Here is a 12,862-nt window from a genome sequence, read left to right on the forward strand (position 1 = left end):
ATGGACAATATAAATACTTAAGATTTTCAGTCTTTTGTGCCCTCACTCAACACTGATTAGATATAAAAATGTGTAGAGAAAAAAAAGTGCAAACATGCCACCATTTTGTATACACATTTACCTCATTAATGTCTGTTTTAGCTGGCAGCCCATCATGAAGTTCATCAACGATCAGTATGAAGCATACCTGCAAGAGGAGATCAACATCGACCGAAAGAAGAGGATCCCAGACTCCAGAGTGCACTGCTGCATATACTTCATCCCTCCCACTGGACACTGGTAAGACTATCCCTCTTCCCCCTACCCCCTCCCCTTTACTGCCCCCTCCCCTTATTGCCACTGACAAGAAGCAGGGCTGCTGGGAATACCCCTGCATGGGCCATTGTCTGTTCACTGTCCCCCAACAAGACACACATCTGCTCCATCTTCTTTTGTTCTTCTCATAATCTAGTGACCACATGTGGAAGTCATTCTCTCTCCAAGGCCCTTTACGAGTCATATTACATCGAGAAATTAAGCTTTGGTCTTTCACTGGGAAATAGGATATTGCTCGTTTTCATTGTAATCAAAGCATTTATTAGTCCTATATTAAGTTAACTGAAAGCACTGCTCTGTCTGAAGCTCTTTTACTCACATTAGACATAATCTGATCTTCATTTGAAACACAATCTGACCAAAAAGAGCTGACTTGGTTGGCACTACAGGCTACTACCAGGACTACAGTCTACTAGGCTTCTGAAAATCTCTTATTTAAATCAATTTTGCCTTGTATTAAAACATATTTGGCAGTTTTTCTATGTGAGCATTTTGTCACCATGGTAACTGTTGGACATTCTGCCAGTAGAGATGCATGTAGAACACCCCCAGCGTGATGTCACTGCAAAGTATCAATAGTGGGATAATGAACCTGATCTAAAATCAATAACTAGTATTCGTCGTCACCAATTCTACACTCAAAATTGATCAATAAGGGAAAGCAACAATCAATAGTGTTCAGATGTATGTCATCCACTCCACATAGCCACGACTATACAAGCTATACTACACAATGTAAAAGTTGTAAAATGGTTGATAAATTCTGTGTCTAAAAGTGCCTGGACTTATTAAGTTGTCAATATGAGCTCGCAGTTGAAATCCAAACACGAACAACTGTCGAGTACCAGCGTGCCAGTGGCAACAACAACAACTTAGTAGTGTTAGTATGTCTGTATTTCAAAGATGGTGGAAAGCATTGTTGTTTTTGTCATTCATCCATTTTCTTTATTTTGATACTGTGCAGTGACATCACGCTGGGGGTGTTTTATATGTATCTCTAATGGTGGAATGTCCAACAGTTACAACAATGTCACTGACTATTAAATGTCAAAAAAACATTAAATAGTCTTGAGTACTCAAGAAAAAATATCAAACTGATTTAAACAACTAATTTTCAGGGGATTGTGTGTGTCAGATTGTGATAAAATAAAACTCAGATTAAAGTCTAACAAAGCTACGGACAGAGCAGAGCCGACAGTTAACTTCACACCCCCGGGGAATGTTGATGACATCAAGTATCAATAACATCTTTTTATCATGATTTTCAGAGTGATGGAAAATGAGTACTGTTGCCATAGCATTTAACAATTTGTGGCCAAATAGTGTAAGAAAAAGTCCTCAAATGTTGTTTTTTATAAAAAGGAATCTGAAACCCGTGGATAAACAGGAAGTTAAAACCCCACATGCACATACCCATGAGACTATTCACAACATGGTTTCTCTATCAGCTGCCTGATATCTGTATCTCAACAGTTGTGCTCCTAACGGTTGTCATGGTGAGCGGGGGCTGTGTGTGTATTTGACAGAGCCTTCATCAGGGACTCATGATAGCAGCTGGTCCTCTGTACTACATAAGGCTTTTCTTTGTGGATCTTAAAGGTGCACTTTGTAACATTTTGGTTGGGTGTACATCACCTGTTTGTTTCTATGGATATGTCACTGCTCTACCTGGAATGTTCCACAGTATAATATTAAACGGCTCTACCTTACATTTATTCAATTACAGGTGGTTTCATAGCTAAAAAATATTAGAAAAACAGGCAGGGTTGTGAGCGGGGTTGCCTCTCCACAGATCTGATCTGTAACTTGGTCTGGTTTGGTTTCCATGAAGATAGAAAGGTTAAATATCATACTGTGAAACATTCCAGACAAAGCAATAACATCTCCATGAAGAAAAGCATTTTCCCTCCACCAGAAAAGTTACACAGTGCACCTTTAAACTTGATATGCAGAACAGTAAGAATAAAACAAACCAAAAAAATATTTTTTTTCCCCACAGAATCCTGAAACTCCTCCCACAGTGTCTTCTTTCCAAAATATGCAGGGAAACGACATTTGTGAGATGTTGCGTGTAGAAGTTTGAATAACTGTAGAATGTTTTGTTTAAAAATGCGTTCACATTTAAGCAACGCACTAAAATCTCCCCTCATTTCTTACATTGGTTAGTTCACCATCACACTTATCATTTTTTAAAATTTGTGTTGCCTTGTGGTAGACCTGGCCAAGTCCATGTGGGCCTGTTACCAATTACGCTTACTGGCAATAATAGACGAGGATACTGCAGAGTCATGACCACAGTGCTCACTTGGCAGGAAACGCATATTGGGTTTATCCAAATTGTCTATGAAAGTCCTAACAGTCTTCTATCACTTTATGAGAGCATTTTAACTTTTTCTTTTTTCTCAAACCCTGTATTTATTCCAGGTTCTCGAATCTAATGTGATTGTTAGAGTTTTTGTAACTTCTTTGGTTTGTGTGCGATGACCAGTGTTTAGTGGAGCGCAGCCTTGGCCTCAGTAACCATTTCCGATAATGGCAGAGTCACAGTTTTCCCTCTGGCGAGTTTGCTGCTTCCTCATTGAACACAAAAAGGAAGGCTGCACTTTGACACTTCTCCACTCTGAACTTGTTTATGGTCATGCAGCAGGAAAAGCCACTGGCTATATGTAGGCTGTTTTTACTTAGAGCCAATTAGTAACAATCCTTTAGTATGCACCATATATTACCTACATATTATTATGCATGAATGTAGAAACATAAGATCATTCCTGCATCCTTACGTTCATATTTTATGTGTGCACTACTTATGTCATTGTGGTGAATTGCATGGTATCTTTGTTTTATGTTTGCTCACTGCTCAGTTCCGTATCCTTTGAAATATTCTTGCATATTCTTGCACCTATCCACATACATCCTGTTACAGCCTGTTTTGAAGCACGGTATATCGCTACAGAGAAATATTGCAATGAACAATAATTTTAAAACTGCTTTGACTCTAATACAAAGCAGGATAATTCCAGTAAACCATTTTAAACAGACAGAATCATTAAAAGGCCTGAGCTGCAACAAATAAATAATAGAATGAACGAATAATTATGCATAAAAGTTACTTATTCAAACTTGTACAGTTCAAATCTAATTTTATTACAACAAAAACATCCCAAATCTTGCCACTTTTTATAAAGAAACTGTACACACAATAAGTATTGAGCCACAAAATCCATTCTTCCAGCTTTCATATATTACGATATTATATTAAGTTGAGTAGTAGTAGTAATTATCATGACAGGCTTACATACATAGAGGTCATTAAATATGTGCTAAACCTTAAACTATCTTTTTTTATTCATTTATTAAAGGAGCCTAAAAGTAAAATTGACTATGTAATATTTGTTTGGATACATTATGGTGTGTGTAGATTCCTAGTATTCTGGCTGTTATGGTGATGTCAGAGTGGACTGACTGCAGCTGCCCCATGGTGCATGAACTCAGTTGGCCTCTGGTGGTCCGGGCTAATTGGAAAACAGAGAACATAAGTAAATGTGGCCACTGACGGGACTGAGAAGGATCTAGACTGTATCAGAGAAAAGTCAGGACCCCATCAGGTTTTAACAGAGTAGCCTCATGAGAGAGAACAAAATACCTTTACAATATTTGTTTGAGGTATAGTATTTGTTCTGTAAATTGAAATCAATTTTGACACGGATAAATATTGCCTTCTAGTGGACGTTCTGTAGTATTGCATCAACAACAAATCCTCATTGAACAAGTATCTAGGCATGTGAACATAATTTATCACATGAAATATGAACTTTCAGCCTGATCACCTAAACAAATGTGCTGGAAAGTTGCGTTAAATGGTGCTCTATTCTATCCTGTTTGCATGGTAAATTACTACAAAGAGCATAGCATAGGCAGATAGTGATTTTGCATTGTCATCTCAGTATTGGGCTAAACGTAAGCAGGTCCATTGACTTCTTTTATACCTCATGTTTATCGTTACAAGAAATGCTCTTCATGCTCTTGTGTGTTTGTTTTCCAGCCTGAGGCCTCTCGATGTGGAGTTCATGAGGCGTCTGAGCAAAGTGGTCAACATCGTCCCCGTCATCGCCAAAGCAGACACGCTCACACTGGAGGAGAGGGACTTTTTCAAACAGACGGTGGGTGCTACTAATGAGATACTATGGAATAAATGCAAAAATATCATCTGTGCGTTTCATCAAAAACAATATGAAAAAAAAAATTACACATTATTGTCAAGTATTGATGCATGTTTTCTATTTGGATAAATAATTGAACTCAGCAGTGACTGCCAACCCCTGGTTCTGGAAGAAAATTTCTCATTCATTTTTCTCACAGACTTTCTGAAAAAACTGAAAAGATTGAACAGTTGCTCAGGACTTATCAGCTATGTGGTAACTAATGACTACAATACCTTTAATTTTATTAAAAACTGGTTAGCATTTAGCAGGATCTTGCATTTTAAATCTGCTTTTTGGACTCAAAATAACAGAGTTATGAACAACATAGCTGATTATATTCGGTGATGCCTTTGAACTCTTAATATTTAAATTCGAAAATGAATGGAAAATTTACCTTTAAGAACTAGAGTACAATTAGAGCTTAGTATATGCCTCATTTTTAACATCATTTTTATGGATAGAATTGCTCATATGCTGTTCATACATACAGTGCACAAGTTCTTTACCTGGCAACAGAGAGTGTCTGTTAGTTAAGTTTTAGTTAATTCCCAGGTTGTATTGCCTGCTGTGTGGTCTGTGCTAGTGACTATAGGAAGTACCATTCATCTGCCTCGACACACATCACAGTACCACTCAGGACCATGGGAACTCCTGTATAATCTGTTACTGCCATAAAGTTCTCCACAGGTTTATTTACCCAACTGTGAGCTGCACCTGCTCAGTCTGGCTGCTGTTCAGACCTCTGCCCAGTCACCAGCTCTGCACACAGCCCCTTCATTACCACTGAATTATATGTGATTATACGGGTTCATTCAGGTTCACGGCTCTGCTGTTTAGGAAGCTTTTCGAGACAAGATAAAGAGGCACTTAAGGTAGAAGTAGGAATGTCTGGAATTAAATTAATGCGAGCCGTCCTTGAATGTTTCACCCTCTTTCTCATCTTAAGTGGCACTTGCTGTTAAATAGAAATGGCATTTAACTATCTTGGAGTCTTAAGATAAAATATGAATTATGATTTGACATGTATTGTTTTTTTATTTGTTTTTGCTATTTTTGTATTTGTTTGTTTATCTGGGAATGTAACATTGTCACATGGTTGTAGGTGCTACATGTAGCCACAAGGGGGCAGTCAAGCAACTTGTTGGTTTAAAAGACAGAGTATTGACTAGTATTAAACTATAACATAGGTAGATTGTGATTTTGCTTTTTGTTCATTGCAACATTGATTTAAATAGAAGTGGTCCCATTGACTTATTGTTCAAAAGTGCAGAACTCTTCACAGGGACCCAGTGTCAGATTTTTTCCTAATAATTGCAATTATGTACAAAGTGGGAATGAATGCAGGACAATACAGGACCAACATGCATGAATCAATACAACTTTGGGCACGCTAATGGTGAGGGCTATAACATAGTAAACAGGTTATAAAAGTAAATTTGGCATAATGTGTTCCCTTTACATTAAAACTCTAAAATGTGATTCATTAGATTCATTAGAGTATTTACTGCCTTTTATTCTGAAGGAGGTTCAACTATATCAGTTTATTTGCGGATCAATTGTTTTCTGCAATAAATCTTAAAGGTGCACTGTGTAACTTTTCTGCTCTGCCACTTGCTTGTCTCCATGGAGATGTTATTGCTTTGCCTGGAATGTTACACAGTATAGCATTAAACATTTATCTATTAATTTTCATTACAGGTCTTGAAACCATGCATTTGTACTGTTTCTAAGGTCGCCTTTACACAGATCTAACCTGTATCTTAACCTGGTGATGTCTCCATGGAGATACACAGTTTAATTGTCATACTGTATTAGAGAATTCCAGCGGTGGACCCTCTACCAGTAAAGTCACACAGTGCAGCTTTAGCCATAATTCATCATAAAGAAATCACTGCAATTGTGTTATCCCAGCTTTTCCATTATGCTTTCTCAGGTGTAATCCTTTAACTTCAAACTCTTGGAGCGGTAAACCCAAAGACAATCTGCAGGAGACAGACTGCCACCTGCCAACTTCTATTATGCTTTTTATTGCTTTATACCTCTTAATGCCTTAATTGTATCATTCTTTTTGGGAGGATATGAGATCACTATGGGTGTCTCTGTTATCCCCTCCTTTCTATTGTCTGCACTGACCAAGAGGTAACAAAGACAGGATAGAACTAAGGCCTGGCATTGCTCCTGAGCTCATGTTGCTTCTGTGTTGGTTGGCTGCCTCTGCACTGTGTGACCCTGGAGATAATTGACCAGAAATATCTTGTGCCAAACAGTTTTTCCTTTTTTCTTTTTTCTGTTTTGACACGTGAACCTAATCGGAGCCTGTGCATGTAGCAGTTGTAGTTTTGGTCCTGTAATGTACAACTTGGAGAAAGCTTGTAAGAATAAAGTTGTATACTGAAAATGGTTGTGAAATTGAGTTGTCATCATGGGCAACGTGGGCAGATCTCTGTGTGACTCATGTTAAAGATGCACTGTGTAACTTTTCTATTGGAGGGTCCGCCAACTGTTTCTCTCCATGGAGATGTTATTGTTTTGCCTGGAACCTTCCAGTATAGTATTAACTGTGAAGTGTGTGCACCACCTGCTGTCTCCTCTGTTCCACTAGCCTGATTCATCAGCCGGTTTCACTTTGTGGAAACCATCTGACCTCGCAGTGTTAGAATTTGTTCGCTCGACGGTAGGCAGGTACTTTTTTCATTTAATCAATCACTGCTATTTGGTCCTGACATATGTAACGCAACGCTAACAGGGTGAACTAGTATATTAAGCTTTTCCCAAATCCCGTAGGAAAAAGGGCAATGAAGTCTTTCCCCTTGATAAAATTCACCAAACATTCTCTTTGTTCCAGCTTTAAATCCTCAATCTCTGGAATCGTTGCCAACTCTTCGCTGATTGGCTGTAACTCGCACTTCCAGGGTTCTTGCAAACTGTCTCGTGTATTCCAATTCCTGACCTAGTCACTGGAGAGAAATGAAATTGAGCAGAGGCACTAGGTGGCACCAGCCTGGCTAATGTTGCACTGCATTGGATTAAAATTGTGGCATCTTATGCATGTCTCCATGGAGATATACAAGGCCAAGGTATAGGTCAGATCTGTAGAGAGACGACCCTGTTTTTTTAAGGTATTTTAAAAGCACCAAGAACCTCTTTCATTGAATAACTTTAAGATGAATAGACGTCTTTACCTTTATTGCCATACTGTGGAACATTTCAGGCTAAATAATATCTCGATATAGACACAAGCATTCAGCAAGTGCTGAAATGTGGTCTTTTAACAGACATGTAACCATACCACAATTGATATATTTGATCTGATTTGAGCATTTCTGAGCATCAGAGTGCACGGCTGTGAGTTAACAGAAATGTATTGTCACTTTATGATGACCGATGACTTATCTGTGGGGCCGGTGCAGCGCTGCTGGAAGATGGATTGAGGCTTTCGACTTGATTGATTGTTTTAGTTCACCAATCGGACTCCTTTTGTTTTCCAACCTTCTTCTCACTTGTCATTATAGAATAGTTTGCCCTTGCTCCCAGTACTTGGTGTGGTGTGGTGATTTAAGCTTGGTTTATTGCCGTGGTAACATTGCTTTGCTTTATTTGTCCTTGTGCAGATTAGAGAAGGCCTGCGTGCTAATGGAATCGACGTGTACCCTCAGAAAGAGTTTGACGAGGACGCCGAGGACAGGCTGATCAATGACAAGATCAGGGTAAGTCTAAACATGCCTGTCAAGAAATGTCAAAATTATATTGTATTAAACATGATTCTATCCGTAACTTTATTGATCCTGTATATGGTGTGGTAGGAGATGATCCCATTTGCTGTTGTGGGGAGTGACCAGGAATACCAGGTGAACGGGAAGAGAATCCTCGGCAGGAAAACAAAATGGGGGACTATAGAAGGTAAGGGCACAAAAGGCATCAGGGGGCTTTGAGGTTGGAACAGGTTGTAAAATGTAGTAATAATATCGTTTATTTGTATTAGTTTGCATTTGACAGCAAATATAAAAGTGCTACAGAATAAAAATGTAAAGAGAAACATGGCATAGCAAATAGAAATGTGAATTATATTTAGTTTTTTAAATTGATAACAAAAAGAGGCAACACACCCAATTATTGAGACATAATCCTTCATTCGCCCTGGAGTGGTTCAATACAGAGAACGTTTCATCTATGATTATCTGGACTTTCAAGGTGCACTGTGTAACATTTCTAGTGGAGGGTCCACCACCTGCTTGTCTCCATGGAAATGTTATTGCCTTGTCTAGAATGTTCCACAGTATAAATTATAGCTATCTATCACAAGGGAGACTAGCAGGTTACAGCACTATGCTACATTACATGTTAGATCTGTGGAGAGTCTTCCCTATTCACAGAAGTAATTGCTGTATTTGTTTTTGAGCAACAGAAACACCTGTAATGAATAAACGATACATCGATATGTTTACCGTCATAAAATGGAACATTCCAGGCAAAGCTATAATCTCTCCATGGAGACAAGCGGGTAGCGGACCCTCTACCATGAAAGTTACGCAGTGCGACTTTAAGGAATTATGTTAGTTTGATCTTAAGTTCAACCTCAAATGATTTTTGTGGTTAGCTAATTTTCTAGTCCACATGACTATTGAGAGAACTGTCTGTACCCTCCCCATTATTCTAAAACACTTCCATCAGTCATAAATATGAATTAGTTTTAGTAACGTAATACAGTCAAACACAGTGAGAACTCAAAAGCAAAAATGTAATGCAAAAAGTCTTCTCCAACACCCTCTCTTTCCAAAGCCATCAGTCATTTTTGATAAGTCATTTGGTTGTTGAGTACCTGCTATATTTACCCCTTGTGTGGGCACACTTAAGCCTCCAGCAGATTGTCTTCATGCGGAGAATGTGTAAAGTTTCTGGTCCGGCACTGTTTAATCAGTCCATCTGGTGAAAACGTCTGTGTGTTGTCGAGCGCGTCGCTAGGGAGACTTAGCTGACAGGAAGAGCAGATTTATGGAGGCAGACCCACGTCCCAGCCCACATTAGCGCGCTGTGGCTCTGATACACTTTACATTAGTGACTTGGCCCAAACTCTGTGCCGTGCTGCCAGAGGACACTTTGTGCAGGTGGATGTCCTCATGTCACCCCCTGCTCTGGAGGAGGACACAAAAAAGAGGAAATGTAAAAAGAAGAAAATCAAATGGGATGACAAGAAAAAAGCAGTTTCATACTTCAAAATTAGATATTCACTATTTAATCTTTGCACTATTTCTCCTTACAGAATCCTGTATATAGTTGAGATGTATTTACTATATTCTATTCTAATTTCTATTTTTTCATGTACATATACAATAATGGTGCATTATCTGACACTATTTGCTACTTATTTCGAATGTAGTATTACCATTTATGTGTTTGCTCTTTGTTATTCTAATAAACAAATAATTTCCCATGGTTCAATAAAGTTTGTCTGTATTCAGATAATCATTTTAACTTAACTTTTAGATATTTCTTATGAGAACACCATGTAATCAGGAAAACTCTGACTCTTGATCCATAACAGTAACTATAATGGCATTGCATTCTAAAATCTGAAAAACACCAAGATTACTATGAGGTAGATTAGTAGCCTAGTGGTTATTGTCTAATCTAAGTGTTTTTGTGTACTAGTTGATAAATTTCATAGACTCATTTGGAAAAAAGATGAATATGTATTTACTCTGTGTAGCCAACATAAATGTCCTATATGCTATTACAGCAAGCCCCATTTGAAAAACTGCACCCATTCCCTTATCACATCCTCAATTTGACTACAGTACTGTGCTATTGAAGATCAAAGTACACATAAAAAACACATCTTACAAACTAACTAAAGGCAATGTAACCAATTAAATGTGGCTTGAGTCAACAGTTTTTGTATGTAATTGTATTTCAGCACATGGGGACATCCCTGGGCCTCCCCATGATCCTGCAGCTCAGCTTGCTTTTCTAACAAGTTATTGGAGCTCTCCTTGGTCATGACTAATCAGCCTGCACAGACCCAGCAGTTATTTCACTTCACTCCTTTCAGAGTGAATTTAATTTCCTGCCCATGGATTTCAAAGCTTTACATAAATAGCAACCTCCTCTTTTCATTTGTGCCCTTGACATAATCTATAATTTAAGCATGTGTTAGCCCGACTGGAGGCAGCAGCCGCTTGTCATGGGGAGTTTGTTAAAACGTCTCACTTAAATTTCTCCAATAAAAAACGGAGAGATGCATTAAATTACTTGAAAGTGGAGGAGTGTGTTATCTAGGCTTAAGCAAATTGCAGCACATGTCATATTAGACTGTGTCCTTGAATTTACTTTAATGTGAAATATTACCATCTAGTGGCCATTTAGAAAATGACATTTTGCTGCAGGGCCTTTAGTTTAGAGATATGTTACTTGAAATTATGACTTTTTTGTTCATTGAAATAAGATATTAATATTGCATTTTTTTCCTTTGCAGTTGAGAATATTTCACACTGTGAGTTTGCCTACCTGCGAGATCTCCTCATAAGGTAAGAAAGTACATGCCAGACTAATGTACTCAACACATTTTTTCATGGCGACATATAAAAATAAGCCACTACAAATGCCAAGTGTATACATGAGAGTTATGGTATTCGGGGTGATATTTCTGAAGAAAAGAAAGAAAAATTTCAGTATAAAAATACAGCTTACAATATCACTGTGATGCTGTGTTGCTGTGGCAACCTCGACATGGCATAGGCTAGTTCTGAGCATAATTTTCTAACACTTATCTCTTTCCTCCAGGACTCACATGCAGAACATCAAAGACATCACAGGGAGCATTCACTATGAGACATACAGGGTCCGGCGGTTAAACGAATCAAACCACATCAACTCTCAGTCCCCTGGACATCCAGTGCTCCAGCCCAAAGCCAATGGTCAGATAGAGGCGCAGCCTGCCCCAGCACAAGCCAACGGAGTGCCCACACAGCATGAAGTCATGTCCCATGAGATGTAGATGAAAGGATCCTAGGTCGAAAAGAAATCAGGAAGTAAATAGATGCACAAGGTCATTGAGATGTTCAGTTTACATAACAAGTCCCCTTCTTATGCTGTGAAGTGTGTTGTTTTAGATAGATTTACTACTACCTGCACCACAACTCTTATTTAAGTGACAGATATGCCAAAGTCACCATTACATTATGGAGAGTAGTTTTTTATTTTCTACAGTCCTACATTATTCCATATTTGCCCATGACTGCTCATTAGAGTCTCCATCTCCACAATAGGCTACTTCAGACAGACCACATGCAGATGCACTTAAAGCACAGTACGTCACATTCTTAATTATATGGTTGTCATGACTGCAGTTAAGTATTCAGGTGCTGTATTTCTCTTAATTAAGGCATTATATATTTCCATCATACACCACTGACAGAAATTAAGCAACTAAAATATCAATATAAAAAGTACTATCCATACTTGTACCCAAAATCCAACTGGTAGTGTTGTGATGTGTAGATTTGTATAGGATTATTTAGCCATGTTTAGTTCAAAGTACATTATTGACACCTCCACAGTGTACACAGTCATGGCAGTGTGGAGCAGATTTCAAACAAAATGGTTCCTCACTTTTTATTGTCTTACATTGATGTTTTAAACCCATTTTGCCAGTTCATTGTCTTCATATTGTGTTATGCCATGTGTTTTTACAGTGCTTGATTCATATTGTATTTTAATTGCTGATGTTTTTGATCATACAGTATATTATTGTATATGAGAGTGATTTGTGCCACCATTATAACTTTTGTTTGACTGTAAACCAAATAAAAGATTTGTTCAAAAGAGAAGCACACATAGTATACATTGATTATGAATAATATTTATGTGTATGTTAAATGTAACCAATGCATCAAACTTCCATTGTTTCCATTAAATATCCTCAGACTTTTTTTTTTTTTTTTTACGTTTGCCTGTATACATTTTATCGCAAAAATTACACTTACATTTAGATTCACTCCAATCCACCATTTGAAAAATGTTGATATTTAGAAATTAAAACTTCAGATAAATTTCCTATATTTTCACAGCAATTTTCTATACAAATGAACAAAAGATATTCCCTTTTTCCAGGAAAGTTATTGGGTTTCACTTTGTTTATTGTTGTATAGAACTTGTGGAATTCGTTATGGTATTATAGAATAGGATTTATCTTTGATATATCTTTAAGAATAAATATTTTGTTGTTTAAATCAGGCCTCTTGTGTTATTCATTTTTATTTTATTTATACATTTTTTGTATAATTATAATTTCTACCTGATTCTTGTCCAATCACCGTGAGATGGGCGGAGTGGGCCACCGTAGTGGA

General features: G+C 37.8%; 1 protein-coding gene across 6 annotated transcripts in view; it reads left to right on the top strand.

The window, feature by feature from the left end:
• Window positions 1-12,745, top strand: part of septin9b (septin 9b) — an 85,665-nt gene extending 72,920 nt beyond the window's left edge. For all 6 annotated transcript variants that reach the window (XM_055157972.1, XM_020938455.2, XM_020938454.2 and 3 more), the window contains 6 exons: window positions 142-279; window positions 4,358-4,475; window positions 8,129-8,224; window positions 8,321-8,417; window positions 10,990-11,041; window positions 11,298-12,745. In XM_055157972.1, coding sequence (XP_055013947.1) covers window positions 142-279; window positions 4,358-4,475; window positions 8,129-8,224; window positions 8,321-8,417; window positions 10,990-11,041; window positions 11,298-11,511 — 715 coding nt within the window. In that variant the 3' untranslated portion in view covers window positions 11,512-12,745. The remainder of the gene's footprint in view (window positions 1-141; window positions 280-4,357; window positions 4,476-8,128; window positions 8,225-8,320; window positions 8,418-10,989; window positions 11,042-11,297) is intronic.
• Window positions 12,746-12,862: the final 117 nt, after the last annotated feature.

Source organism: Boleophthalmus pectinirostris, unplaced genomic scaffold, assembly GCF_026225935.1.
Source record: "Boleophthalmus pectinirostris isolate CB_2022bp ecotype Guang Dong unplaced genomic scaffold, ASM2622593v1 HiC_scaffold_22, whole genome shotgun sequence".
In the NCBI taxonomy this organism is placed as follows: Eukaryota; Metazoa; Chordata; class Actinopteri; order Gobiiformes; family Gobiidae; genus Boleophthalmus; species Boleophthalmus pectinirostris.